General features: G+C 41.3%; 2 protein-coding genes across 4 annotated transcripts in view; one reads left to right on the forward strand and one right to left on the reverse strand.

Moving 5' to 3' along the window:
* Window positions 1-15,320, reverse strand: part of LOC140734798 (DENN domain-containing protein 2A) — a 119,733-nt gene extending 104,413 nt beyond the window's left edge. The window contains exon 1 of the mRNA XM_073059330.1: window positions 15,244-15,320. The gene's annotated coding sequence lies outside the window, so the exon portion shown is untranslated. The remainder of the gene's footprint in view (window positions 1-15,243) is intronic.
* Window positions 15,321-15,510: 190 nt separating this feature from the next.
* On the forward strand, window positions 15,511-27,902 carry adck2 (aarF domain containing kinase 2). Of its 3 annotated transcripts, none has more exons than XM_073059337.1 (9): window positions 15,511-15,583; window positions 15,665-16,972; window positions 17,716-17,862; window positions 18,988-19,116; window positions 22,044-22,139; window positions 24,680-24,931; window positions 25,773-25,901; window positions 26,262-26,315; window positions 26,403-27,902. In XM_073059337.1, the coding sequence occupies exons 2-9, from the start codon at window positions 16,070-16,072 to the stop codon at window positions 26,538-26,540; spliced, it is 1,848 nt and encodes a 615-aa protein (XP_072915438.1). In that variant the 5' UTR covers window positions 15,511-15,583; window positions 15,665-16,069; the 3' UTR covers window positions 26,541-27,902. The 3 variants fall into 3 exon arrangements, with proteins under 3 accessions (XP_072915438.1, XP_072915439.1, XP_072915440.1); XM_073059338.1 differs by having other exon boundaries at window positions 15,515-15,802; window positions 15,937-16,972; XM_073059339.1 differs by having other exon boundaries at window positions 15,570-15,588.
* The last annotated feature ends 85 nt before the right edge of the window (window positions 27,903-27,987 follow it).

The following is a 27,987-nucleotide window of genomic DNA, read 5'->3' on the forward strand; positions in this document are numbered from 1 at the left end:
CTTTTGGGATGCAGCCACCCTGCACGCGGTAGACATGGCCCATTCAGCGCAGCCTACGCTACCCGAGCAGGATGTACACACGAGGGAGGCCAGCACGTGGCACGCAAATGCACCACAGTACTGGGTCCATGTTTTCTCTCTCCCTCTCTCTAGATTTGACAAAGGCACCTTAAATGGAAGGTGTTGAGCCTTCTCTCCTGCTTAGCGCATGTTGTCCAGGCCTCGCTGCTGTACAGCAGTGTGTTGGTGACACAAGAGTTGTGCACTATTGTGGTGAACTACATATACCTGTCTGGACTGCGTTATTGATGGTGCATCAACTATCATCCTTGTTTTGACTGAGAGGCTGGAGCTCTCCCAGACTCACGTGGTGAGGCAGGCAAGAGTTGTTGCAGCCTTCCTGATGGGCTTACTGATATCAGCACCCAAGGAGAGGTTGTCACTGATGTTGGACCCCAGGTATCTGAACTGATGAATAACATCCAGTTCAAAGTTATCAGTGGTAATGACTGGTGGTGCCTCCATGTCTTGTCCCAAGATGCCTGCCTTTTTCAGGCCGATGGTCAGATCCATTCCCTGCAGGTCTGGGAGAAGCACTCCAACAAGCTCTGGAGGTGCCTGCACAGTGCGTGTTGTGACTCCTGCGCTTTGATTTGGCTCTTGGGCAGGATGAGGTTAAAAAGCCTGCCATCTGATCTAGTGTGGATGTGGATCACCCATGTTGCAGTGCCAAATGCATGCCTCAGGAGAAGGGCAAAGGAGATCCCAAAGAGCATTGGGGTGAGAACACATCCTTGCTGAACGCCGCTGCTTATGTCAAAGGACTCCAAACTGCTGTCATTGTACTGCTTCATGTTATTGTGGAAGGATTCGATCACGCTCAGGCAGGTAGCCTACCTTAGAAAGGATCTGGAAGAGGGAAATGTAGAACCACAGAAAACAAGGCAAAATAAAACCCCATGACTTACACAGTGCATTAAATAGGTAAAGGAAGGACATGTTTTGCTTTTCTTTCATCAACTCTGGATTAAGGTCCAACTCAATATTAATATTCTGCACATTTAAGAGGAATCATCCTTTGCTTACAGTTAATACCCTAGTTTAAATCTTCAGGACCTCCCCTGTGTGCCACTATTTTTCTTGTTTCTCCAGCACAAGCAGACCAGATCCAAAATACCGAGACAGAACTGATTGCAAGGTACAGAGTGACTTGTAAATGCGGGATTCTCAATCATGCGATTGATGACATTAACGCACAATAGTTTTGTTTAAAGTTAGCAAGGGGGTCTGGAATGAGGGTTAGATTAAGTTGACTAGTTACAACCAAGCAAGAAAAAACTCGCAGCTTGGAGAAAATAAAAAACAAATAAAGCAGAACAACTTATATAGATTGCAGTGACTGAAATGAAAAAATAAAACCAGGGAAATGGAAATCAATGCAGAGCAAATTTAAGCGCTACTCTAATTTACCCAGTAGGTACCTACTCTATAAATATGACATCATCCAAAGTTTTTTCCAATTAATTCACACCTATGTTTTTGATTTGCAGTGAAGCAATAGCTCAATTTTTTTTAAATCTTATTTTTATTTTGATACCTTAATCCTTGCTAGCATACAAACCTGCCAGAGGAAATATGTGCATTTTTCTCCATTTTGCTTCCTCTTTAATCCAATTACTGGAGACAAGATGAAGTTTGGTAGAGTCGTAGACAGCAAAGAGGGCTGTTCAAGAATACAGCAGGACATAGATCAGCTGTAAGGTTAGTCTGAGCATGGCCATGGACATTTAATCCAGACTAGTGTGGGAGGTAACACACACACACAAACTGCTGGAGGAACTCAGCAGGCCAGGCAGCACCTATAGAAAAAGAGTACCGTTGACGTTTGAGCACGAAGGGTTTTTCCATAGATGCTGCCTGGGCTGTTGAGTTCCTCCAGCATTTTGTGTGGTGCTAATTTCCAGCATCTGAAGACTTTCTCTTGTTTGTAGTGTGAGGTAATGTATTTGGGAAGTTAAAGTGTTGATTTACACTTTGAGAGACCTTGAGATGCAAATCCATAACTACTGAAAGTGATAATACAGGTTATCAGGGTAGTGAAAAGGACGTTTGGTGTGCTTACCTTCATAGTGGATGGTAACAGACTTGTCCCTGGGTTATAAAGAGTCCATAACTAGGTGACATAGGTTTAGGGGAAGAGGAGAAAGAATTAAAAGGGACCCGAGAGGCAACTTTTCCCATGTGGAGGGTGTTGAGTATCTGGAGAAGTGGTTGAGGCAGTTACAGTAGTATCATTTAAGAACCCATTGGATAGGTATATGGAGGAGCAGGACTTAGGGGGATGTGGGCCGATTCAGGAAATAGCATCCAACTGTTAGTATGGTTAGGGATCAATGATTGAAATGTTGCCCGTTTCTTCATTTCTATGGATGCTGCCTGTCCTGCCGGGTTTGTGTATGTTGCCTTGAAAGGAGTTTGTAGCAACTGTGTAAATTTTCTTTAAGTAAAATTAACTACACAAAAATATTAAACTAATGTAAAGAAATCAAAACTCAAGCTGCCTTTCCCTTTAAATTCCCAATTTACAGTGTGGTGAAGGTGAGCTCGAAACTGGCTCAAGATCCGAGAGGCATCGTGCACAAATGCAGCAGCAAGACTGGGTTCTACCTCAGTGACCGAGCAAACTGACAGATTTACTGCTCCAAATTTGTCAGTACATTTGGGACCTCCACACTTTATAAACACATGCAGAAGTCTCAAATTCCTCACACTTAATTGAATAAGCATTGAGAGTTTCAAACACTACCACTGATATTAGTATGTGAGATGTGACCCATTGCCTCCACTCAAGCATTTTTGTTGTAAACATTATTCCTCTCCAATATACTTATTGCGCCCACCACCAATATTATCACTTGTACCACTCCAGCACGGGGAGCCGGTAGGCACAATTTTTTTCCACTCTCGCCCTTGAAATCCATGGTCAGATTGATACAGTGCTTTTAAATATGATGGATTAATTGTCATTCCACAAGCTTCATTTTGCTTTCTGGTTACTGTAGTTAGGGGGATGTTTTTGCTTTCTTGATTACAACCAATCTATTTTCCTTCTCCAACAAGAGAAAATCTGTGAATGCTAGAAATCCAAGCAACACACGCAAAGATGCTAGAGGAACTCAGCAGGCCAGGCAGCATCTATGGAAAAGAGTAAATAGTCGATGTTTTGGGCCGTGACCATGCAATCAGTCCTGATTAAGGGCTTCAGCCTGAAATGTCAACTGTGCTTTTTTCCATAGATGCTGCCTGGCCTGCTCAGTTTCTCCAGCATTTGGTGTGTGTTGCTATTTTCCTTCTCCATTTATTTTGCACACAATCCTTTTTCTTTTGTAGTTTATGTCACTTTCATCTAATTTCTACTAGCAGTTTACTATAATTTTCCATGTTCCCCTTCTTTAAAATGTAAATACTTCAGTTTCTCTTTTACCGTTTGCCAATCCATTAGATCCCTCTCATTATTTTCTATCAAGGTGGGGGGGGGGTGTCCCCTCAGTCCCAAACTACATTCGAGAACAGATTCATTTCCCTTAATCCCCTTGAAAAATCTCCATTGAAAAGAATCTAGCTGCACACTGGTTGAGAATATTCAGTCCATCAGTTATTGGGGTTTCTGGGGCTATGAGGCAGCACAGCAGTTGGTGCTGCTATCATGCCAACCCTGGCTGAACGACAGAAAAGGCACAAGGAGCCAATTGGCCTGCACCTGCTTCTACTTATGTTCTTGTGGAATAGGTCCCATTTATTCCAGACCTTGTGCCAATTCTCTTTAAATGATAGCTAACACCCCATTCCTTTAGTTTCCTGATCTTCTGATACATTCTTGGCATGCACTTGGAGTAATGATTTAGAAAGTGCCATGTTTGAAGCAACCCTCTAAATATCTCACAGAACCATTTGCAAACTCCAGGTTTTCTTATTCTTGTATCTTTGGGTTCCTGTGGACCACAGTGAAAGTGGCCATCATGGCGCCATCTAGAGGTAAATGGCATCACAAGCGCAGGGAGTTTTAAATGAAATTTAATGAACAAAAGTCATTCCAAAATGGATAAAATTGCAATTTATTCTGATATTACAGCTTGACAATGCAGAGGCAGCGAAGCTGTTGAGATAGGAAACAGAGAGATTTATATGGATGCCAATGCACATGTAATAAGGTATTCAAGTACTCCCAGAAATAATGTAACCTAAACCTCAGTAGTTGAGCAAGTGTGCAAAATGAAACTGCATTTGTGCATGTTTTGAGGCAGGGTTCCACACTACTGTCACATCACTGCAGCACACAAGGTGAGCCTTACACTCAATTGCAGTACGATGAAGATCTGTCTACCAATCTGCCCCTAATGACCCCTGACATTCAAATTTCACAGCAATGCTCTGGTAAATATGGATCAATTCCCATTCCCTTGGCAGCCATCTCTTAGCAAAGACAGACACTGATGACTTTTATCATTAACACTTTCAATATACCAGCAAAGTCTTTGATGGACTAAGGAAGTGAGTCCTTGAAGATCAATAGCTTAGACGTGGTACAAACCTCAGTCTACTGGCCAAAAGCAATTTATGTACCTGATACCACGTGCAAACTCATACAAATGATTGACTAATCTATTTAGAATATTGCACTGAAAAAAAAACACTCTACAGATCGCACTGTAGTGGTCATTTTCATATCAAAGAGTTACCTTGATTGCTATACAGTTGTTTCACAGAGTTGGCATGCCCTTGTGTAACAGGCAACTTTAACTTAAACATTCAAAACAAATGTTAAATAGCATCAAAAGTATACATTTCACACATTACATTTATTTATTCAATTGTCCTTTTATTCGTTTTAAAACAAAAGTGTGATTACGTAGCCTGAATTGAATTGTTCTTTCAAAATTTTCTAATATTCCAGAATGAATTGTTATTACCCAGAACATTTGCCATGTCCTCACGTGCTCAGCAGTCAGGTTGATAAAATGTAGGTACAAACAGCTTGCACCTGAAATTCTCATAAATGAAACAATAAGCCAAATAGAATAAGGGGGGCAAAATAGAGAAAAAACACAACAAAAAAAGCAGAGAAAGGAAGATGGTTTAATCTGATTTCAGTTAACTTTGAGACGCTCAGCAATGCAGCTGTTGGAACTGCTGTCTCATAGCTCCAGGAACTGACCTCTGTGATGTTGACTGTCGGGAGTTTGCACAATCTTCCCGTAATCACATGCTTTTCCCCCTAGGTACGCCAATGTCCTCCTACATCTCAAGAACTTAATGGTTGGTAGCTTAACTGGCCACTCTAAATTGATCCTGGTGGGTGGTAGAATCTGGGACTGTGGAAAGTATAGGTTACAAGGGAAAGTTGTGGGGATGCAATTGTTGTAAGCCAACATAGAATACCTGGATCAAATGGCCTATTACATTATAAAGACATACATTAAAAAAACTTACTATTATTAAACATCAGCAGCTTTTCATTTATCTAGTACCTGTAGTACAGAAAAATATCATAAGGGTTAAATATCAACGAATTTTTTAACCCAACGACCAAAAGGTTTAGTTATCGAGTTCTGATGGAGGGCCCCTGACGTGAAACATTAACTGTATCTTTCTCCAGATGCTGAGCATCTCTAGGTTTATTTCTGCTTTTATTATCGGTTAAAAGATCAATTTTAAGATTCATCATAGAGGAGAAAGGAGACGTAGGGAGGGAAGGCAATCATAATGCAGACAATCAGGATTAGAGTAGATCAGCAGGAAAGCAATGGGCTGAAGGGTCTGCTTTTGGGCTGTGCAACTCCAGGCAAAATTCCAGAATGATGGCTAGAAGTATGGTGAGCAATAGTGGACCAAATATACAATGAGATACTTATTAAACTAGTCTCAGAGGAAAACAGATATCTTGGCAGTGTGCAGGTCTGGAGCGGATTACAGAGAAAGGGAGGTGCAACTCCGTGAAGAATTTTTAATAAATACCTTTAAGAAATAAAATATACTTTTATATATTTCTTCTTAATAAAATAGAGATATCCAAATATCTTTTAAAAATATAAATTAATAAGGAAAATCTTCTTTAACCAGGTGCCAATGTATTCCAGAAAGCACACTGCAAATCAACCAAGAGTTTATTGTTGTATGCACGAGTGCAAAGACAGACTTATAGTATCATCACAGGCACATAACATCATAAAGGAGCTTTCACAAGAGAAGACAAAAATTATACACATTTCTTTAAAATGAGGAAGGACACTTACAAGAACACAAATTAGAACTAAATAAGTCCACTTACTGCAAAGAGATCAAAGTGGTCACAGTGTTGCTAAGCTGCAGTGACTAGGGTTGTACCAGTTGGTTCAAGAACTGAGAAGTTTAAATAAAGTAGCAGTTCTTGAACCCAATGCTGTGGGAATTCAGGCTTCTGTGCCTCCTGCCCATGGTGGCTGACAGAAGATGGCGTGGCCCAGATGGCGGAGATTTTTGATGACAGATATAGCCTTCTTGACACAATGCCTCACATACATACAAACGACATTGGGGATGTGATTGGCTGCGTCCACTACTAGTTAGGACATGGGTAGCAGGGATTTGAGTGATGTCAAGTTTACAGAAAAGAGAATGAAGAAGCCATCCGGGGATTTGACTCCCCAGACACAATGAGAGTTTTCCAACAACAGATGAGCCAAAGCCAGAATGGAAACACAGGAAGTGAGTTGTCAAACAAATGTTTGGATGGAGAATACTGAAAAAGCTTCTGGTGCACAATTCCCATCCCCAAAATGCTGCCTGCGTCCTTTGATGGCAGGAAAGCCAAAACGTGACAGAAAAATCAAAATGAAAGGGGTAATAAAAATACAAAAAATTTACAGGAGAAGAGAAAGCATAAGGAATGGAGAGAGGTAGTTGAATAATCGTGATCAACTAATTATACAACCAAAATACTTTCAATTTCCCATATTTCTCTTTTTACACTACTTTAATATACATTTCTTATTGTAGCTTATTTTTTGTTATGTATTGCACTGTACTGCTGCTGCAAAACAACAGATTTCACAACACATGTCGATGATAATGAACTCGATTTTGTGTCTCCAATTCTATCTGCAACAAAAACAATATTCAAAATAGTCGGGTCAGGCAGCAGTACTTTATTTGAAAGGTTCAGTATCTGAAATTTTAACCATGTTTCTCTTTCACATGAAAATTGAGTGGTGCTCCAAATTCCAGGCTCACTGAACTCATATCTGCATACCTCGACTCTGTTTTATCCCTCCTAGTTTAGTCCTTTCCTACCTACATCTGTGACACTTCACACGATCTGGATTTTTTCAATGATTTCAGGTTCCTTGGTCCTCATTGTCTTATTTTTACTATGGATGTCCAGACCCTATACATCTCCATCCCCCACCAGGAAGGCCTCAAAGCTCTCCGTTTCATTCTGGACACCAGACCCAACCAGTTCCCTCCACCACCACCTTTCTCGGCCTAACGAAACATGTCCTCACTCTCTAAAATTTCTCCTTTGGCTCCTTCCACTTCCTTCAAACAAAAGGTGTGCCCATGAGCACTCACATGGGTCCCAGCTATGCCTGCCTGTTTGTTGGTTACATCGAGCGGTCTATGTTCCAAGCCTGAACTGGTGACTGTCCCACACTTCTCCTACACTACATCAACGACTGTATTTGTGCTGCTTCCCACACCCGAGCTGAACTCATCGACTCCATACACTCTGCCTCCAACTTCCACCCTGCTCTCAAATTTACCTGGTCCATTTCCGACACCTCCCTCCCCTTTCTCGATCTCACTGACTCCATCTCCAGAGGCAGCTTATCCACTGATGTCTAACATATACCCACGAACTCTCACATTTACTTGGACTATATCTCTTCCCACCCTGTTACTTGTAAAAACACCATACCCTTCTCTCAATTCCTGTCTCCGTAGCATCCGCTCTCAGGATGAGGCTTTTCATTCCAGAACAAAGATGAAGTCCTCCTCTTTCAAAGAAAGGGGCTTTTCTTCCTCCACCATCAATGCCGCCCTCAACCGCATCTCTTCCATTTCATGCTCATCTGCTCTTACCCCATCCTCCCACCAGGGATAGAGGTCCTCTTGTCCTCTACCACCCCACCAATTTCCTCATCCAGCAGATAATTCTCCAAAACTTCTGCCATTTCCAGCAGGATCCCACCACCAAGCACACCTTTCCCTCCCTCCCACTTTCTGCAGGGATCGCTCTCTACGCAGCTCCCTTGTCCATTCATCCCTCCCCACTGATCTCCTTCCCGGCACTTATCCTCGCAAGCAGAACAAGAGCTACACCTGCCCCTAGACCTCCTTCCTCACTACCATCCAGGACACTAAACAGTCCTGCCAGGTGAGGCGACACCTCACCTGTAGGGGTCACTTACTGTGTTCGTTGCTCCCGGTGTGGCCTCCTGTATATCGGTGAGACCTGACATAGACTGGGAGTCCACTTTGCCGAGCATCTATGCTCCATCTGCCAGAACAAGCGGGATCTCCCAGTGGCCACCCATTTTACTTCATAGAAACATAGAAAACCTACAGCACAATACAGGCCCTTCAGACCACATAGTTGTCCCTACATTAGAAATTACTAGGCTTACCCATAGCCCTCTATTTTTCTAAGCTCCATGTACCTATCCAAAAGTCTCTTAAAAGACCCTATCGTATCTGCCTCCACTACCGTTGCCAGCAGCCTATTCCACGCACTCACCACTCTCTGAGTAAAAAACTTACCCCCAACATCTCCTCTGTACCTATTCCCCAGCACCTTAAACCTGAGTCCTCTTGTGGCAACCATTTCAGCCCTGGGAAAAAGCTTCTGACTATCCACACGATCAATGCGTCTCATCATCTTATACACCTCTATCAGGTCACCTCTCATCCTCCATTGCTCTAAGGAGAAAAGGCCAAGTTCACTCAACCAATTCCCATAAGGCATTCTCCCCAATCCAGGCAACATCCTTGTAAATCTCCTCTGCACCCTTTCTATGGCTTCCACATCCTTCCTGTAGTGAGGTGAACAGAACTGAGCACAGTTCTCCAAGTGGGGTCTGACCAGGGTCCTATATAGCTGCAAAATCACCTCTCAGCTCCTAAATTCAATTCCACGATTGATGAAGGCCAATACACCATACGCCTTCTTAACCACAGAGTCAATCCTCTGGACTCGGACCCCAAGATCCCTCCAATCTTTCACACTGCCAAGAGTCTTAACATTAATGCTATATTCTGCCATCATATTTGACCTACCAAAATGAACCACCTCACACTTATCTGGGTTGAAATCCACCTGCCACTTCTCAGTCCAGTTTTGCATCCTATCAATGTCCCGCTGTAACCTCTGACAGCCCTCCACACTATCCACAACACCTCCAACCTTTGTGTCATCAACAAACTTACTAACCCATCCCTCCACTTCCTCATCCAGATCACTTATAAAAATCACAAAGAGCAGGTATCCCAAAGTAAATCCCTGAGGCACACGACTGGTGACCGACCTCCATGCAGAATATGACCTGTCTACAACTACTCTTTGCCTTCTGTGGGCAAGCCAGCTCTGGATCCACAAAGCAATGTCCCCTTGGATCCCATGCCTCCTTACTTTCTCAATAAGCCTTGCATGGGGTACCTTATCAAATGCCTTGCTGAAATCCATATACACTACATCTACTGCTCTTCCTTCATCAATATGTTTAGTCACATCCTCAAAAAATTCAATCAGGCTCGTAAGGCACAGCCTGACCTTGACAAAGCCATGCTGACTACTCCTAATCATATTATGCCTCTTCAAATGTTCATAAATCCTGACTCTCAGGATCTTCTCCACAATTTACCAAACACTGAGGTAAGACTCATTGGTCTATAATTTCCTGGGCTATCTCTACTCCCTTTGTTGAATAAAGGAACAACATCTGCAATCCTCCGGAACCTCTCCCATACCCATTGATGATTCAATGATCATCACCAGAAGCTCAGCAATCTCTTCCCTCACCTCCCACTATAGCCTAGGGTACATCTCATCCGGTCCCAGTGACTTATCCAACTTGATGCTTTCCAAAAGCTCCAGCACATCCTCTTTCTTAATATCTACATGCTCAAGTTTTTCAGTCTGCTGCAAGTCATCACTACAATCACCAAGATCCTTTTCCATAGTGAATAGTGAAGTAAAGTATTCATAAAGTACCTCTGCTATTTCCTCCGGTCCATATACACTTTCCCACTCACATTTGATAGGTCCTATTCTTTCACGTCTTATCCTCTCGCTCTTCACATACTTGTAGAATGCCTTGGGGTTTTCCTTAATCCTGCCCGACAAGGCCTTTTCATGGCCCTTTCTGGCTCTCCTAATTTCCTTTTAAGCTCCTTCCTGTTAGCTTTATAATCTTCTAGATCTCTAACTTTACCTAGCTCTCTAAACCTTTTGTAAGCTTTTCTTTTCTTCTTGACTAGATTTATTACAGCCTTTGTACACCACAGTTCCTGTACCCTACCAGAACTTCCCTGTCTCATTGGAATGTACCTATGCAGAACTCCACACAAATATCGCCTGAACATTTGCCACATTTCTTCCATACTTTTCCCTGAGAACATGTTTCCAATTCAAGCCTCCAATTCCTTCCTGATAGCCTCATAATTCCCCTTACTCCAACACTTTTCTAACTTGTCTGTTCCTATCTCTCTCCAATGCTATTGTAAAGGAGATAGAATTATGATCACCATCTCCAAAATGCTCTCCCACTAAGAGATCTGACACCTAACCAGGTTCATTTCCCAATACCAAATCAAGTACAGTCTCTCCTCTTGTAGGCTTATCTACATATTGTGTCAAGAAACCTTCCTGAACACACCTAACAAACTCCATCCTATCTAAACCCCTTGCTCTAGGGAAATGTCAATCGATATTTGGGAAATTAAAATCTCCCATCACGACAACTCTGTTGTTATTACACCTTTCCAGCATCTGTTTCCCTATCTGCTCCTCAATATCTCTGTTACAATTGGGCAGCCTATTAAAAAAAACACCCAATAAAGTTATTGACCCTTTCCTGTTCCTAACCTCCACCCACAGAGACTCAGTAGACAATCCCTCCATGGCGTTCACCTTTTCTGCAGCCATGACACTATCTCTGATCAACAGTGCCACGCCCCCACCTCTTCTGCCTCCCTCCCTGTCCTTTCTGAAACATCTAAAACCTGGCACTTGAAGTAACCATTCCTGTCCCTGAGCCATCCAAGTCTCTGTAATGGCCACCACATCACATCTCCAAGTACTGATCCACGCTCTAAGCTCATCCACTTTGTGCACAACATTCCTTGCGTTAAAATAGACACAACTCAAACCATCAGTCTGAGTGCATCCCTTCTCTATCACCTGCCTATCCTCCCCCACAAACTGTCTCCTAGCTTTCTCTAATTGTGAGCCAACCGCCTCTTCCCCAGTCTCTTCAGTTCAGTTCCCACCCCCCAACAATTCTAGCTTAAACTCTCCCCAGTAGGCTTAGCAAACCTCCCCACCAGGATATTGGTCCCCCTGGGATTCAAGTGCAACCTGTCCTTTTTGTACAGGTCACACCTGTCCCAAAAGAGGTCCCAATGGTCCAGAAATCTGAATCCCTGTCCCCTGCTCCAATCCCTCAGCTACGCATTTATCCTCCACCTCATTCTATTCCTGTACTCACTATCACATGGCACAGGCAGTAATCCCGAGATTACTACCTTTGTGGTCCTGCTTTTCAACTTCCTTCCCAACTCTCTGTACTCATTTTTCAGGACCTCTTCCCTTTTCCTACCTATGTCATTGGTACCACGACCTCTGGCTGTTCTCCCTCCCACTGCAGGATATCTTGGACGCGATCTGAAACATCCCGGACCCTAGCACCTGGGAGGCAAACTACCATCCGAGTTTCTTTCCTGCATCCACAGAATCGCCTGTCTGACCCCCTGACTATAGAGTCCCCTATCACTACTGCCTTCCTCTTCCTTTCCCTACCCTTCTGAGCTACAGGGCCAGACTCAGTGCCAGAGGCACAGCCACTGTTGCTTCCCCCAGATAGGCTGTTCCCCCCCCCCAACAGTACTCAAATGGGAGTACTTATTGTGGAGAGGCACAGCCACAGGGGTACTCTCCCGTACCTGACTCTTCCCCTTCCCTCTCCTGAACTCCACTTGCCATTCCCATTCCAATATGTCTATCCATGGCTGTCTCCACTGTCATGATGAGGCCACACTTAGGTTGGAGGAACAACACCTTATATTCAGTTTGGGTAGCCTCCAAACTGATGGCATGAACTTAGATTTCTTGAATTTCTGGTAATGCCCCCACCACCTCCACCTTCACCATCTCCCATCTCCTTTTCACTCTCTCACCTTAACTCCTGACCTGACCATCTCCTCTCTCTGGTGCACCTCCTTTCTCCCATGGCCTTCTGTCTCTTTCACCAGTTTACTTCTCAGCTCTTTACTTCATCCCTCCTTCTTCAGGTTTCACCTATCACCTTGTGTTTCCCTCTCCCCTCCCCCCACCTTTTAAATCTACCCCTTAGCTTTTCTTCCTCCGGTCCTGCCGAAAGGTTTTGGCTCAAAACATTGACTATACTCTTTTCCTAGATGCTGCCCAACCTGATGAGTTCCTCCAGCATTTTGTATGTGTTGCATGGATTTCCAGCATCTGCAAATTTTCTCTTGTTTGTTCAGGCATACATGTCTCTCCTGCCCCCTCTCCCCACATAGATGGTACTAACCTACCACTATTAAATGCAAGTTGGGAACCAATACATTGTGCTGATTGAGTCTTCATGTATTCACATCTTAAGCAATGGCATGGCCCTGCAATATTACCCATTCTCAAAGCCACTGCCAAAATATACAATGTGTTAATAACACTGAAAAAATTATCTGCAATGATAGCTTTAAAAAGTTTATAGTTAAAACCTTTCAGACTTAATCAGATATTCAGAAGCTCACATCCTCCCTCACCTCCAATATTCTGTCAATTGGCTAGCCAACCTCATACCTACTTCGACAGTTTCTCCTTTCATGAAGAGAAGTAACCAGCCTGCTCTTGTTCGTTTCTAATGTTGTTTCTGAGCCCAAAGCACAATACTGCAGATAGGAAAAACCTGAAATAAACAGAAAATACTCTGAATTTATAGTCCTAAGTCAATAATTCAGAATCAAAGCTGTGAAAGGGCAGAAATAATGTAGTGCTGAGATAATAAATTGAATCAGAATTTAAAAACCTGCAGATACTGGAAAGTGAAAAAAATTTAAAAATGTTATAAACATTCAGCAGCTCATATAAAGTACTGTCTCTAGAAAGAAGCAGGATTAAATGTTCTAGTTACAGATCCTTTGTCTGTGATAGGACGGAGGACAGCAGAGACGCGTGATCAGCTGTCGGAGCTGGCTGAGAGATTCCAGCAAAAACGTTGATGATAAAGTTCAAGAGGTTTAAAATAAAATAAAATTTATTATCAGAGTACATACAAGTCAGCACATACAACCCTGAGATAAACATGAAAGTAGGCTTGGAATAAGTGCAAATAGGGGGGGGGGGGAAATCTTGAGTTACCAGGGAAAAAGTTTTAAATCCTCAATGCAGGATGTGCAAAATACGAGTGCTGGAAGTGCTAATTTTCTGAATTTATTGAATTTGATAATGGGGTCCAAAAGGCTGCAACAAGCTTATTCAGGAGATAACGGTACTGCATATTAAGCTTTTGTTGGCTGGGCTTTTTATTTGGTCACTATAGGAAGGTCAGTGGCAGAAGGACAGAATTAAAGATAGTGCTTGCTCATTAATGGTCTGGTTCTGCAAAATAATTATCCGATCCCCTTCCAGTTTCTCAAATGATGAGACATTTCACGGGAGGAGTCTCTAATATGTACCTTTCTTCTCTCTGAAACATACCATTCTCTCTATTGTAGTGGGTAGAGCCCTTGACTCCATCTAAACTATTTCCCATTACTCTACTCTCACCCAACTTCTTCCTGGGCGGAGCAAGGAGATAATCACAGTAGTCCTCACCTTCCACCCTACCACATCAGAATTGTAAACGATGATCCATTCAATAAAACTTCACAAACAAGCATATCTTCCCCTTCCCTTTCAGTGTTCTGAAAGGCTGTTCCACGTTTCCAAACACCCTCCCCATCCAATTACAGAAGATACGTCACATGGCCTTTAACTTCTACCCTTCCCGCCAACCCAGGCAACCAAACATTCCTTCCCAGTGTGGTAACAATTTACTTGCATTTACTTCAATCTAGTTTATTGACCTCGGTGTTATTGGTCCAGAACATGTTTAATTTTACATGAACATAGTGTTGTTTCTCTCCAAATGGTGTCTGAGGTTCTGGATATTTGCAGTATTTTTGTCTGGTTGCTATTGGTTACAATAGTGAAGGGTAGATGATGATATCATACACGGGATAGGCACCGGCAGTTGAAGCTGAGGGGGTACGATAGTGCATTGTTTGCGGGAGGGGCATTTTTGGTAGCTTTCCTGGGAGGGGGAAATCAGCTAAAATTATAAATTCACGGCCTACTACACCAATCACCTCCCTTCCCCCATCCAGCTTTCGTTTTCCTATTGTCTCCCCATCTTCGTCCAATCTTATCCTTTGACTGAAATGAACACGGGAGATGTGTACGTAGTCTAATTCAGCTTTTTGCAGTAAAAATATTATCCAATGCCATTTCTTCGTCAAATGACTAACTGGATCCTATACTAGTCTCACAAAAAATTCCTAAAACAGCAGCCAACTGAACTTTATGAAATTCAGACTTGCTGAGCATGCCTTTAGAAAATCAGTGGTTGCAAATCTCTGCGCTGATCGCGTCCGATGTTTGATCCAGATGTCACCGAGAATCTCCCTCACCACCTGTTCCTCACCCGATGCAGCAAATGCGGCCAATTTAACAAACAGCTCTTCATCTTTCTAGTACAACAGCTGCTTCTTTCCCGCTTTTATTTTCAAAATGCTTGATATTTTTTACATAAATATGATAAGTAATTTGTACTAAAATTCCAGAAATTGTTCTCTAATACACGGAGCCTCAGATGACGCTACCATAAAGTTTCGCGTTAGTAAACTCCGAAGTATTCACAAACCGATGATGCACTTTAATAATACAGCCGTCGATAATCTGTTCGAAACAAAAGATATCGCAACTTGTACCTTAACAGACCCCAGGGTCGAGGGACAGTGGCCAAATCTGCCCCATACTGCAGAGCCGGTAAACTTTGATCACTCTTCGCAATTGAGCCAATCTACTTCCCGCGGAATGCCTTAAACCTCTCCACAGCACCAATAGGACGAGGCGGAGACGGAGCTTGTCCCTAATTGGAGGAAGCAGGAACACTGGGGCCAATAGAATGAGGCGGAGCGCTGAACCCAGCACCAATTGGGGGCAAGGAAGGAATAACAATCACCAACAGGAGGGGAGGACGGGGCAGTGGGCAGAGTCGCTGGGAGTGCTGGGTGTTTTCTGTCGGCATCTCCGTGCTCTGCATCACTGGTGAGGTTTGTATTGAAGAGCGACAAGGCGGGAAGACTTGTGTCGGTTGTGAATGAGGATAATCAAATTATTATTTCGTAGGTAACGGGGGAGAGGCGGTGCATCTAAGTCGAGGAGCCGAGGCAGCCGGCCTGGCCGTGGCACAGAACAATGATGGAGGTCTCACAGTGGCATCGTTCAGCCTCTACCCACGGCAGTCTCAGAGCTTAATTCATGCAGGTGAATTATTACCAGGACCCATCCCCGGGCTTTCACGATTGCGCGAATTTTCTTTTGTGTCTCCTGGGAATGAGGGGATTGGCCGCTGGAAAAATTCAGTCTTCAGTCTGATGGTCTTCGTACGCATATTTCAGGGTTGCAAGGTGAAATGACAATCGGCAAAGCTTCAGGTGACCTTTCGGAAACTCGGTACAGTACATGAAAACCTGCTTATTGGATGTCCAGACTTTGTGATTTTGGTCAGGCTACAGCAACAACTTGGCCAGGATGGCTGCCTTTCTTCTGACTTGCAAAGCCAGCCCTGTGATTTGTAGATCTGTGATTTTTCGAACCCCAGTCTTAATGTCAAGTAACTCTGCATCGAAAGTGTCTTTTAAGTTGAAGAGTATACCTGGACTTACTCTTGCTTGTCTAGGCCTTGGCGTTTCATCAGTTGCAAACTCCCAGAAAGCAGTAGTAGTAGAAGCAAAGCTGACGCACTATCCTAAGCGAGGGTCTTCCCACTTACTTTTAAAAGGCTTATTCTGGAAGCTTCGCTTCACTGTCCATATTTGCGTCAGAGCTGTGATCCTGCTGCTGAGATTTGGACCTTTGTTTCTGCTCTATCCGATTTGTTTTGTGTCATCCAGTTTTGCTTCACTCTGGTATGACGTGTTGTTGCGATGCACGGAGGCTGCTGGTCCTACTTTCATCAAACTTGGTCAGTGGTTCAGCACCAGGAGGAATCTCTTCTCGGTAGAGTTCTGTGAAAAGTTCTCCAGGCTTCATCCGCAGGTCACACCACATCCCTGGAACTACACCAAGTATAGCTTGAAACGAGCATTTGGGGAAGATTGGAGGAGCATATTTCACATTACAAATAAGGAACCCATTGGATCAGGCTGTTTCACTCAGGTTTATAGAGCTTATACTGACCCGAAGAACATTAATAACTCTGAATTTCAAAAGCTTGTTGAAAGCTTTGAGAGAGAGGATCAGTTTGAAGCATGGGAAGTCTTTGGCCTTCGAGGAATATTTCGTTTCATGTTTGCTAAAAAGCAGGATGATTTTCCAGATACCAAAAATGAGCCCGAGGGGGTGATTGGAATTACAGAGCTGGAAGATAGAAGTGCAGTGCTTCATCCTGACTCAACATCTGAGCAGCAGCATCTCATTCCAGTGGCTATCAAGGTATTACAATGTCTACAGTGTGCAATGTAAGTGGGTGCAAATAACCTCTGAGGTTTAGGATTTCTCTTATGTGTTTATTTTTTTTATTCCCAAGAGTTAGATAATGGAAACTCAGTATGTATGCTGTGTTTGAATAGATGAAAACAGGCACGTATTTGATGGCTTCTTGCCACATTTGTTTGCAGGAAACTGAATGGGTATAAAATTAATTTAAACACTCAGATGTGGGAGATTTGAAATATGAATAGAGAGTGCTATATTAATAGAGAAACAGGTGACATATTAGATTCTTCATCAGATATTCCAATGAATCTTATCTTTATTTTCCTTTTAACAGATGTTGTCTGATCTCCTGCTTTTTCTGTGGATGCTACACTAATTCACTGGTTGATTTCAGATCAAATGCCAATCCCAGCAAAGCAACCAGTAGATAATACTAACCCACAGTAATAACCATTAGATAATATGTAATAACCAGTAGATAATACTAACCCATAGTAATAACCAGTAGATAATACTCACCCACAATAGCAACCTTTGTCTGGTACAGACTGAATTCTCTTTACAATGAGTTGTGAATCAAGAATTTAATTAACATCAGACCAATTTTACTTGATGTCAGGTACAGTTATCAGAAATAAATTATTTTAGTCCTGATTATAAACAACTGGTTGTAAAGTGAAACATTGTGCTGACCCACTAACCAACCCAGTGGTTCACATCAATTTTTTTTCTGTCTGTAGGTGATGCATCCAGGGATAGCACATCAAATCAGTATGGATCTGAAACTGATGAAAGCCGCAAGCTGCATTCTCAATCTCCTGCCAGGCTTGAAGTGGCTGAGGCTGATGGAGGTGGTGGAGGAATTTGAGGAGATCATGTTGAAACAAGTGAGGATGCAAGTGAACATAGTCTAACCGTGAATTTTTTAAAGGTTGCCATTTTTCATCATGCGGTGAGAGGGAGGAGAGCCAATACAGGTGACCCCTGCATTACGAGGGTGTGTGTTCATAGAATATGATCGATATAGCTACTTTGCATAATACAAAGCTTTGTCATCCATGTATGCAAGAAGAGAACATTGAAAAATGTATTTGTTTGCTTTTTTCACATAAATTTAGTCAGTGAACTTTATTTTTTCAAAGTTCTTTGTGTATTCTGTAAGGACAAGATTCCGTTAACCCAACACGTGGGTTATCTGTAACGAGGATACATTTTTTCCACCATTACATTTCAAGTGCCTTTTAGGATGGAATGAACAAATGTTACATCACATTTTTTTAAAAGTACATTGAACTAAAAATATTGTATATCAACGTGGTTAGGCAAGAAGTAACCATATTGATAGCAATACCAACCAAGGCTTCTAGATCATTGCCCAGTAATGAATGTGCCAAATCATCAAACAACAAACATAGCAGAAGTCTCAATCAAAAAAAAATTGTTTTGACAAGTTAGCAAGCTCAAATTGGCAAAATCAATAAATATCTATTTCAAAGAGACCAGTCACATCACTACATTTAATGAACTTGGTTTGAACTGCCACCTTGATTTTTTTTCCACCCATTTTAATAAAGTAATGAGTAGCATCAAAAACCTATTAACAATCAAGCTAATTGAGAATGAAACAGCAATTTTCCTTATACAAGAAACTGCATCATTGTTTTCTTTTGTAGTTACACTCCATATTTTTAAGTAACTAATGGAAAATTCAATTGTCCAGTTAGTGTTTTTTTTACCAAATGGCTTGTTTCATTTGAATGAGGATGATGAAAATGGAGATAATAATTTGAGAAAGACTGGAAGGTTTACTAGCACAAATAAAATTTCTGATCTGGTCTCTTAGGTAAATTCCTCCATATTATTTCCCTTCAGTCAATTTAAAATTTTTGTCTAATCTTCTTTATCAGGTTATTTTTCATAATCTATTGATATTCTTAACAGTAAAGAATGTCTGCATAGTTACAAACGATAGTTTCTTTACACTAAAACCATGTCCTGGCATTGTTCTACAGATTGATCTGCGACATGAAGCCAAGGTCATGGAGAGGTTCCGAGAGAATTTTCTGGGTATGGAATCTGTCAGGTTTCCCATACCTCTCAGGCCATTTGTCACCAGAACCGTTCTGGTCGAAACCTTTGAGGTAAATTCATAACATAATTTATTGCTGAAATGTTTAATGCTGGATGGAGTCTGAGCAAGTAGTGCCTGGCTGGCAATGTGTTAGGAGGTGGAGTTGAACAAAAGAAGGAAAAGCATGGGTCAATGTAGGTTACTTATATTGCGCAAAGCCAGTGAATTGGGAATAGACCTTTCCCAGTTAGATAGTGTTCCAGATACATGGGAAATTCCAGGTATGGAATAAGGAACCTATAGGACTGGAATATATTCCACGTATTTTATAAGTCTGTCATTACTTAGGCATCATATGGGTTCCCGTAGCAAAACTTTTTTAGAAGTCGCAACAACCAGAAAAAAAGTGTTGCTGTACATGGGGACTAGTTCAGCCAACTAGAGAAAGGTGGTGCTAGATACATTTTGGCTTTATTCATAAAAGATGTGGAAGGATCAATGGAGCTGGAAATGTAATTAGAATGGATATCTGACGTAAAAAGGAACATTATCAGTGCCAGGAAAATGGAAAACATTGAAATGTATGTTACAAGAAACATGTAACAGGAGGGAATCATTCAGCAAGTGTAGAATTAATAGATAAAATCTGTTCTGTGGACATTAAAAAATGTGAATTGGTGGGTGCACCAAGGGCACAAAATGGTAAAATAAGTTTCTGCAGGGTTAGGGGACCTTGTTATGGAGAGAAAAAAATTAGATTAGTGGAAATAATAGCTTGATGTTCATCATGGCTTCTTGTTTCAGGGGATTTAGGAGAATGTTGCTGTTCAACCTCTGCAAAGTAGAAGTTTTGTTTGCCAAGAAACGCTGTCACTGTCAGCTAACTTAATGATAATATTAGTGAAGAGTGTACTACTAGTTCAGAAGCATTTGGGTCAAGATAAGTGAAGTGAGTAGAAAAATGAAATGTTCATTGAAGTGATAGAAAGATCTACAAACCCCATTTCCAGAAAAGTTGGGATATTTTCCAAAATGCAATAAAACAAAAATCTGTGATATGTTAATTCACGTGAACCTTTATTGAACTGACAAAAGTACAAAGAAAAGATTTTCAATAGTTTTACTGACCAACTTAATTGTATTTTGTAAATATACACAAATTTAGAATTTGATGGCTGTAACACACTCAACAAAAGTTGGGACAGAGTTAAAATAAGATTGAAAAGTGCACAGAATATTCAAGTAACACCGGTTTGGAAGACTCCACATTAAGCAAGCTAATTGGTAGCAGGTGAGGTATCATGACTGGGTATAAAAGTAGAGTCCATCAAAGGCTCGGTCTTTGCAAGCAAGGATGGGTCGTGGCTCACCCCTTTGTGCCAAAATTCGTGAGGGAATTGTTAGTCAGTTCAAAAGGAACATTTCCCAACTCAAGATTGCAGAGAATTTAGGTCTTTCAACATCTACAGTACATAATATTGTGAAAAGATTCAGAGAATTCAGAGACATCTCAGTGTGTAAAGGGCAAGGTCGGAAACCACTGTTGAATCTGCGTGATCTTCGAGCCCTCAGGCAGCACTGCCTAAGAAACTATCATGCTACTGTGACAATTATAGCCACCTGGGCTCGGGAGTACTTCAGAAAACCATTGTCACTTAACACAGTCCGTCGCTGCATCCAGAAGTGCAACTTGAAACTGTATTACGCAAGAAGGAAGCCATACATCAACTCTATGCAGAAACGCTGGCGAGTTTTCTGGGCCCGAGCTCATCTCAGATGGACCGAAAGACTGTGGAACCATGTGCTGTGGTCAGATGAGTCCACATTTCAGCTAGTTTTTGGAAAAAACGGTCGTCGAGTTCTCGATGAAAATGACCATCCTGATTGTTATCAGCAAAAGGTGCAAAAGCCAGCATCTGTGATGGTATGGGGGTGCATCAGTGCCCACGGCATGGGTGAGTTGCATGTTTGTGAATGTACCATTGACTCTGAGGCGTATATTAGGATTTTAGAGAGACATATGTTGCCATCAAGGCAACGTCTCTTCCCGGGACGTCCATGTTTATTTCAGCAGGACAATGCCAGACCACATTCTGCACAGACTACAACAGCGTGGCTTTGTAGACACAGAGTGTGTGTGCTTGACTGGCCTGCTTCCAGTCCAGATCTATCTCCTATTGAAAATGTATGGCGCATCACGAAGAGGAGAATCAGACAACGGAGACCATGGACTGTTGAGCAGCTGAAGTCTTGTATCAAGCAAGAATGGACAAAATTTCCAATTGCAAATCTACTACAATTAGTATCCTCAGTTCCAAAACTATTAAAAAATGTTATTAAAAGGAAAGGTGATGTAACACAATGGTAAACATGCCTCTGTCCCAACTTTTGTTGAGTGTGTTGCAGCCATCAAATTCTAAATTTGAGTATATTTGCAAAATACAATCAAGTTGGTCAGTAAAACTATTGAAAATCTTTTCTTTGTACTTTTGTCAGTTAAATAAAGGTTCAGGTGAATTAACATATCACAGATTTTTGTTTTTGTTGCATTTTGGAAAATATCCCAACTTTTCTGGAAATGGGGTTTGTAGATAGGGTAGGCAGCCAAAGGATAGAGCCCCAGCAAAATGAGAATTCTAAAGGTATGAATAGAGAAATTATAGCACAAGGTGCAATTGGAAGGTCAGGACAAAGTGCTTTGAAATCCAGGAAGCAGAAACCTTGGATGCAACGTGCAACAGGAGGCTCGCAGTATTCTTTTTCCAGCAGAAAGAATGGTTGCCAGAGTCTCGTCCTAATTTCCATACTTACACTTGGAATAATTGAACTTTATGTAATAATAGCTTTGGTTAATTACCCAACTGTAAAGCAAAATTGGATGATTGTAAAAATAATATTCCAGAGAATGGGGATGAGCATTGTAAGAAAATAGTTTTGAATACCAGTGGATGGTGTTGTGGAAGGTGACACTAATTCTTCTGTGCTCTTTGTGTTCAGGAGAGTAAACCCATTTCGATGTATTTGACAAAGGATGTACCTAACTTACTGAAGCAGAAGTTGGCAAGAATAGGATTGGAGATGTTGCTGAAGATGGTAAATTCTATATAATTCTAACAAATCAAAATGATGCTGGTGTCCTTGGGCAAATGATGGTGAAATGTGGGGAAAAAAGCAAGAAACAGTGACAGAGGTGGTACGTAAAAGATGAAGAGGATGGTCAACCCGCACACAATGCTGGAGGAATTCTGCAAGTCAGATAGCATATATGGAGATAGATAAATGTTGACATTTCAGGGTCTTGGCATGAAACATCAACTGGTTATTCCCTTCCTGAGATGCTGCCTGACTTACTGCATTTTGTATGCGGTGCTCAAGATTTCCAGCATCTGCAGAATCTATTGTGTTATGAAGATAATGGTCTGCCATTTGTAAATTAATCCATATGCATGGGAGAGTCAGAAAAATGCTGGTTCATGAGCCAAAAGATAATGACAATACACTTTATTTTGCATTACATATAGTACAAGAAAGCAGATGTTGAAAAGATGTTGTAGAAACTTTCTTGGATTTATTAAAAGTAGCCAGTAATATATTTTCTGAACACAAAATTTTAATGTAATGTAAAATGCTTATTCATTCTAAGGACAGGTCCATGTTGTCCAGGAAGCCTAATGGATAAGTCCTGCTGGACTACTTAATCATATATTGGGATTTCATTCCATCAAATCTATGCCAGCTCTCATCACTACCTTTTATTTCCCTGTAACTCATTCACTTTCCCAATTCTCCAGTTTCCCCCACCTACATTAGGGGAATGTACTGTGATTAAATAATCTACCAGCACCTTGCTCCCAGGGAAACCTTCAGAGTCATAGGGTGAAAGTGACTCTGTGGATTTCCACACAGGCAGCCCAAGGTCAGGGCTGAGCCTAGGTCACTGGAGCTGTGAATCAGCACCAACATTTGGTTATGCTGCTGCCAGATATTCAATCATTCTCCACCTTTTTCACCTCGACTAATTACCCCTCTTACCCTAGCCCGTAGAATGATAAGGGCAGATGAAATATTTCTTACCTGGATCCTGATATTGTCTGAAAGTCAGTTAGGGTTTTTTTCCCCCCTGTAGTTAAGAGGGATGAAAGATTTCAGACCTTTAGTGAAATTTCATCCTGGCAAATGACTTTCTGGCTGCTTAGTCTGTCATTTTAGCCTTGGTACACAACACATGAGCCACATGTGCCCCACTGTTAGGGCTGCCCAGCTCTCATGTACTTTGTATCCCTGCAGCCCCACAGCATCAGCTCCCACTGGGCTGCTGGCTTGTCACTGCTTCCTGGGAACCACCAGAACAGAACAACTTTTAAAACAGAAAAGTCTGTAGGTCATCTATCAGAACTATATAGGAGCGGGAAGGACACAGTTGTGGATATGGACTGGAGGCTGGACTCAATTCCACTGTAAAGTACTGAGCTGAATTGGAAGTGGACAGGGAGGGAGGCCACGAGTGAGGGATAATAGGAACAAAAAGTGATGGAGAGGAAGGAGGTAAAAGGGATATGGAAAGGGGACAGAGAACAGTTTTCAAAGGATTTAGAGTGGTGGGAAAATGGGAATGAGAAATGAGAAAATATAGAAATGAGAAAAAGTTGGGGGGGTGAGGAGAAAAAGCGGAAAAATATAGGAAACAAATAAGTGGAATAACGAGAATGGGTGGGATAAGAGCAGAAAATTACCTGAGCTTGGTGTGGAGGGGAGGGAAGAAGAAAGGACGAGCTAGGGAGACAGAAAGGCTATTAGATAGGGGAGAGAGCAGAGCAATGTGAATATGATGTGGAATAAATGATGAAGTCAATATTGAATTGAAAACTTAGAGGTAAATAACTTCTGCCGGTTTCCATGGCATGAAGTGACTGAGAGTACGAGTCTCCCCCCCCCCACCCCCACCCCCACCCCAGATAGGAAGCCAGTCTATCATGAGGTTTAACTCCCAGCATTTTGTCGGATGGACTGGAACAATGTGTGGTTAAGTGCCTTGCTCAAGGACACAACACGCTGCCTCAGCTGGGGCTCAAACTCACGACCTTCAGATCACTTGGCCATGCACGTGTTGGTGTGTGGCCAAGTGGCTAAGACATTGGTCTAGTCATCTGAAGGTCATTAGTTCGAGCCTCAGCTGAGGCAGTGTGTTGTGTCCTTGAGCAAGGCACTTAACCACACGTTGCTCTGCGACAACACCGGTGCCCAAGCTGTATCGGCCTTAGTGCCCTTCCTTTAGACAACATTGGTGGCGTGGAGAGGGGAGACTTGTAGCATGGACAACTGCCGGTCTTCCATACAACCTTGCAGTCAATCAGTCAACATCAAAATCGATGGACAGCCGAAGAAAGAGAGAAAGTAAATAACTGAACCTGACGGGTAAGATCAATAACAACATGGAAGACCTGGTTAAGGGATGTGAGGGGTTTATAATACCCTCTGATAGGAATAATTTTGTACATACAGTTTGCAACTCAAATTGCAACAGATTTTCCTCTTGTGAATTCACTGAGATTGTGATTTATGAGAAAGTAATCCTTTTGTCCTAGCTTTCCTGATACTGTAACATGACTGACTGTTAATCTTTTTTTCTACAGGTATTTGTGGACAACTTTGTTCATGGAGAACTTCATCCTAAAAATATTCTCATCCAGGGAGCAGATCAGTTTAGTCTGCACAGTGACGACAAGACCACCATTGTAGACTTGTGTGATACGCTAATTGTTAACGTTCGTCCTTCCCAGTGTCCAATAAAGCTTATTTTGATGGATACTGGTATTGTAAATGAACTTCAGCCATCTGACTTCCACAATTTCAAAGCCGTATTCACTGCCTTAATTCAAGGACAGGTATGTGCATGAAAATATTTTTCCTCAAATGAAAGGAGCACACAAGAGATCTGACAATGTACATCGCTTGGCTCAAGAGGATTGTATATTCATTTTCGAACTTGCTTTTTAAATGCAAATCTCAATTATCACTTATAATTTACTTTCACGTAGATAAAATTCATTCACTTTCATCAGGCTGAAAGATCACATTTTTACTGCCCCAAGAATTAATAGAAAATAGCAATACTTGCTCTTTGTTTGTTGAGACTTGAATATCACATTGATTTTTCTTTTCACTCAAAGCTTCTTGTTGCTAATATATATTAAATTTTGTCAGAATTAGTAAGGATTTCCACTTGTATGGGTTCAGTCTCACTCATTCAACAACTTAATGATATGAGTCACTTATTACATTTCACTACTAAATATTTAGTCACTTTGAGTTTATAAATCTAAAATGAGAAAAATCAGATGTTAGAAAATGCAAAATGCTGGAAAATCTCAGGCCTGACATGCATCTGTGGAAAGAGAAACAGGATTAACACTTCAAGTCGAAAATTGCTGAAAGATCTGTTATAGTGGGTGTGGTTTATGATATGTGTGCTTTAATCTTTAAAAGCTCTTAATGAAGTAGGAAACTAATTTCAATCTTTCAGCCATCTTTTGTTCTCCACATGTTCAATGTTTTATAGAAGGAGTACTTTGGGGAAAGGTGTCAAAGCAGCATTCAGCATTCTCAATTTATGATGCAAAGAAGCCACTAAATGCATGCTTTGCCTTCTCATATTTTTGGTTTTAAGTGTATATCAAGCTGGTTTGATTATTTGGTTTTCTCTTTCAAATTGTGTTTTCTTTTCAGGGTAAGCAGATTGCAGACTTGCTACTGACCCAGGCAAGAGCTAGTGAACGCCAAGACCTGCAACCATTTAAATCTGAAATAGAAAAACTTGTTCAGGAATCTGGGATGAACAATGGGTCCTTGGAAAAGGTAATAGCAGACTAAAGAGTGAATAGGAAGATTTTTAAAATTGAGTCAGCTTTATAATCCTCTAATTAATGCACCCTTTTTGAGTAAGCTATTCCAATTGTAAAATGTATAGTTTTTTCCAGATGTTAAATAGTTTTCTTAATTTGTAATTAAACTGATTTATAAACGATTTTGCAAAGCAAAGTGACTCAGTTGGGTATGTGGTTTGGCTTGGACACCACAAATTGTAATATTTGATTTAGTATACCAGATAAAAGCTGCTATAATGTTTAGTGAGGGAGGGACCCACCCATCTTCTTGCACTTACATTTTAATTTTTTAATGTTTAATTTAGTTTTAATTTGTTTTCCCTCTTCTCAGCTCCATGTTGCAGGCTTTCTTTCTAAAGTCTTGGAAACACTTATCATGCACAAGGTAAAGAATAAATCCAAGCTAAGCACTCTTTTTTTTAAAAATTATTGATCATAATCTGACTTTATTTCTTTTTTCCATCAATACTAGGTTAAGGTGGAAAGTAGCTTTGCCTCCATGATCTTTGCCATTATAGCCTTGGACGGTCTTGGTCGTTCTCTGGACCCTGAGCTAGACTTGCTGGAAATGGTCAGACCCATGCTACTGAAAGACACTGCAGGTTTGTAAGGCACTATGGACTGCAGTGCTGTATTTTCACCCAGCTTACTTGGGGAAAGGGAGAACACATCCCCAGAAATCTGTAGCTCATTATCTATTTAATCATCTCGTACTAGGCACTTTTTTAAACTACAGGCAACATGTAAAAGCCCATTAGCAGAATAATGCATGATGTACCCCTGTGTTTTATTCTCCTGTGATAATGTGATTAAATGGAAACCACTGAAGATTGTACACTTGTGCAGAGTTTTTGTATTGGATCTGTTGATTCTGCCCTTCTGAACTGACTATTTGAACAACCATAATATTCAGGGATGTTAGTAACAGTCGTTAGCGAAAATGAGGAGGGTTAAAAGTTATCAGTTCAAAACCCTTCATCTAATAAAATGTAACATCCCAATGATTTCTCTTTACGTTGTTTCCACTTTCATCCATGTTTATGCTGGCTCTTTGGCCTACCCAGTTAGCCTCACTTCCTTGCCCTGTCATTATAGCCCTGCAAATATGCTGGTATTCCAATGCCATCAATGTTTATTTACCCAATTATTTTAAATCTATTCCCACTGATTAATCATCCTTCTGTCACAAGAAGGATTTTCTCTTCAAATTTAGTGATTTTTGAATGTCTGCAATAAATTTAACAATATTATCTATTCTATCAAGACTCAAAATATCTAGATACAGACCAAGAGTTTCTGCTGCTGTAGGTTGGGACTGGAGCCTCTTCCAGTGACCCCAGCTAAACTTAACTTTCAATAATGTGATGAGTATTGGGTAGGAGAACACTGTCCAGATGTATGGGTAAAGTACACTTGGGTATCCAATTCCATCACAGAATTCAAGCACGCATTATTATCCATGCCAAACTCTAAATGAAACTATTCCTAATTTTTTGTCATTGTTAGTAGCGAAGCAGTGCATTTCAATAAGCTTGGATTTGTTGGATAATTTCCTGGCTGGAATTAGAAAAATGACAAATACATACTGCATATAGCTAATAAATGATTCTCAACAGACACTGAGCAACCAGGGTGATCGTCAGTCCCCGATATTCCTGTAGACTCAGTCGCTGTAGCAATATACAGTAGATGATGTGAAGGTATCAGAAACATACAGCACATCCATTAAGATAGGGATGCAGACTTCACCTTCAAACTGCTTAGTTCATAAGAAAATGTTTTTGGTGTATTCATGCTCCTTCTTCCACACATCTTTGTTTCTGCTGATTTTCCCTTTGCTTTATGATTTATCCAGGCAGTTTACACTTGATTAATTGCACCAAAATAAGATACAAATGTACTAATTGGAGCTCTTCTAGAAAGATGAAATTAAGTGAAAGAAAATCCACAAATAAAACTGAGCTGAACAGTACCTGACTAGAATCAGTACTTTTAGATTTTGTTTGGTTTACATATTCCTGTGGCACTGTTGTCAAACTTTTATGATGGGTCATCCA

This window comes from Hemitrygon akajei, chromosome 10, assembly GCF_048418815.1.
Source record: "Hemitrygon akajei chromosome 10, sHemAka1.3, whole genome shotgun sequence".
NCBI classification, from domain to species: domain Eukaryota; kingdom Metazoa; phylum Chordata; class Chondrichthyes; order Myliobatiformes; family Dasyatidae; genus Hemitrygon; species Hemitrygon akajei.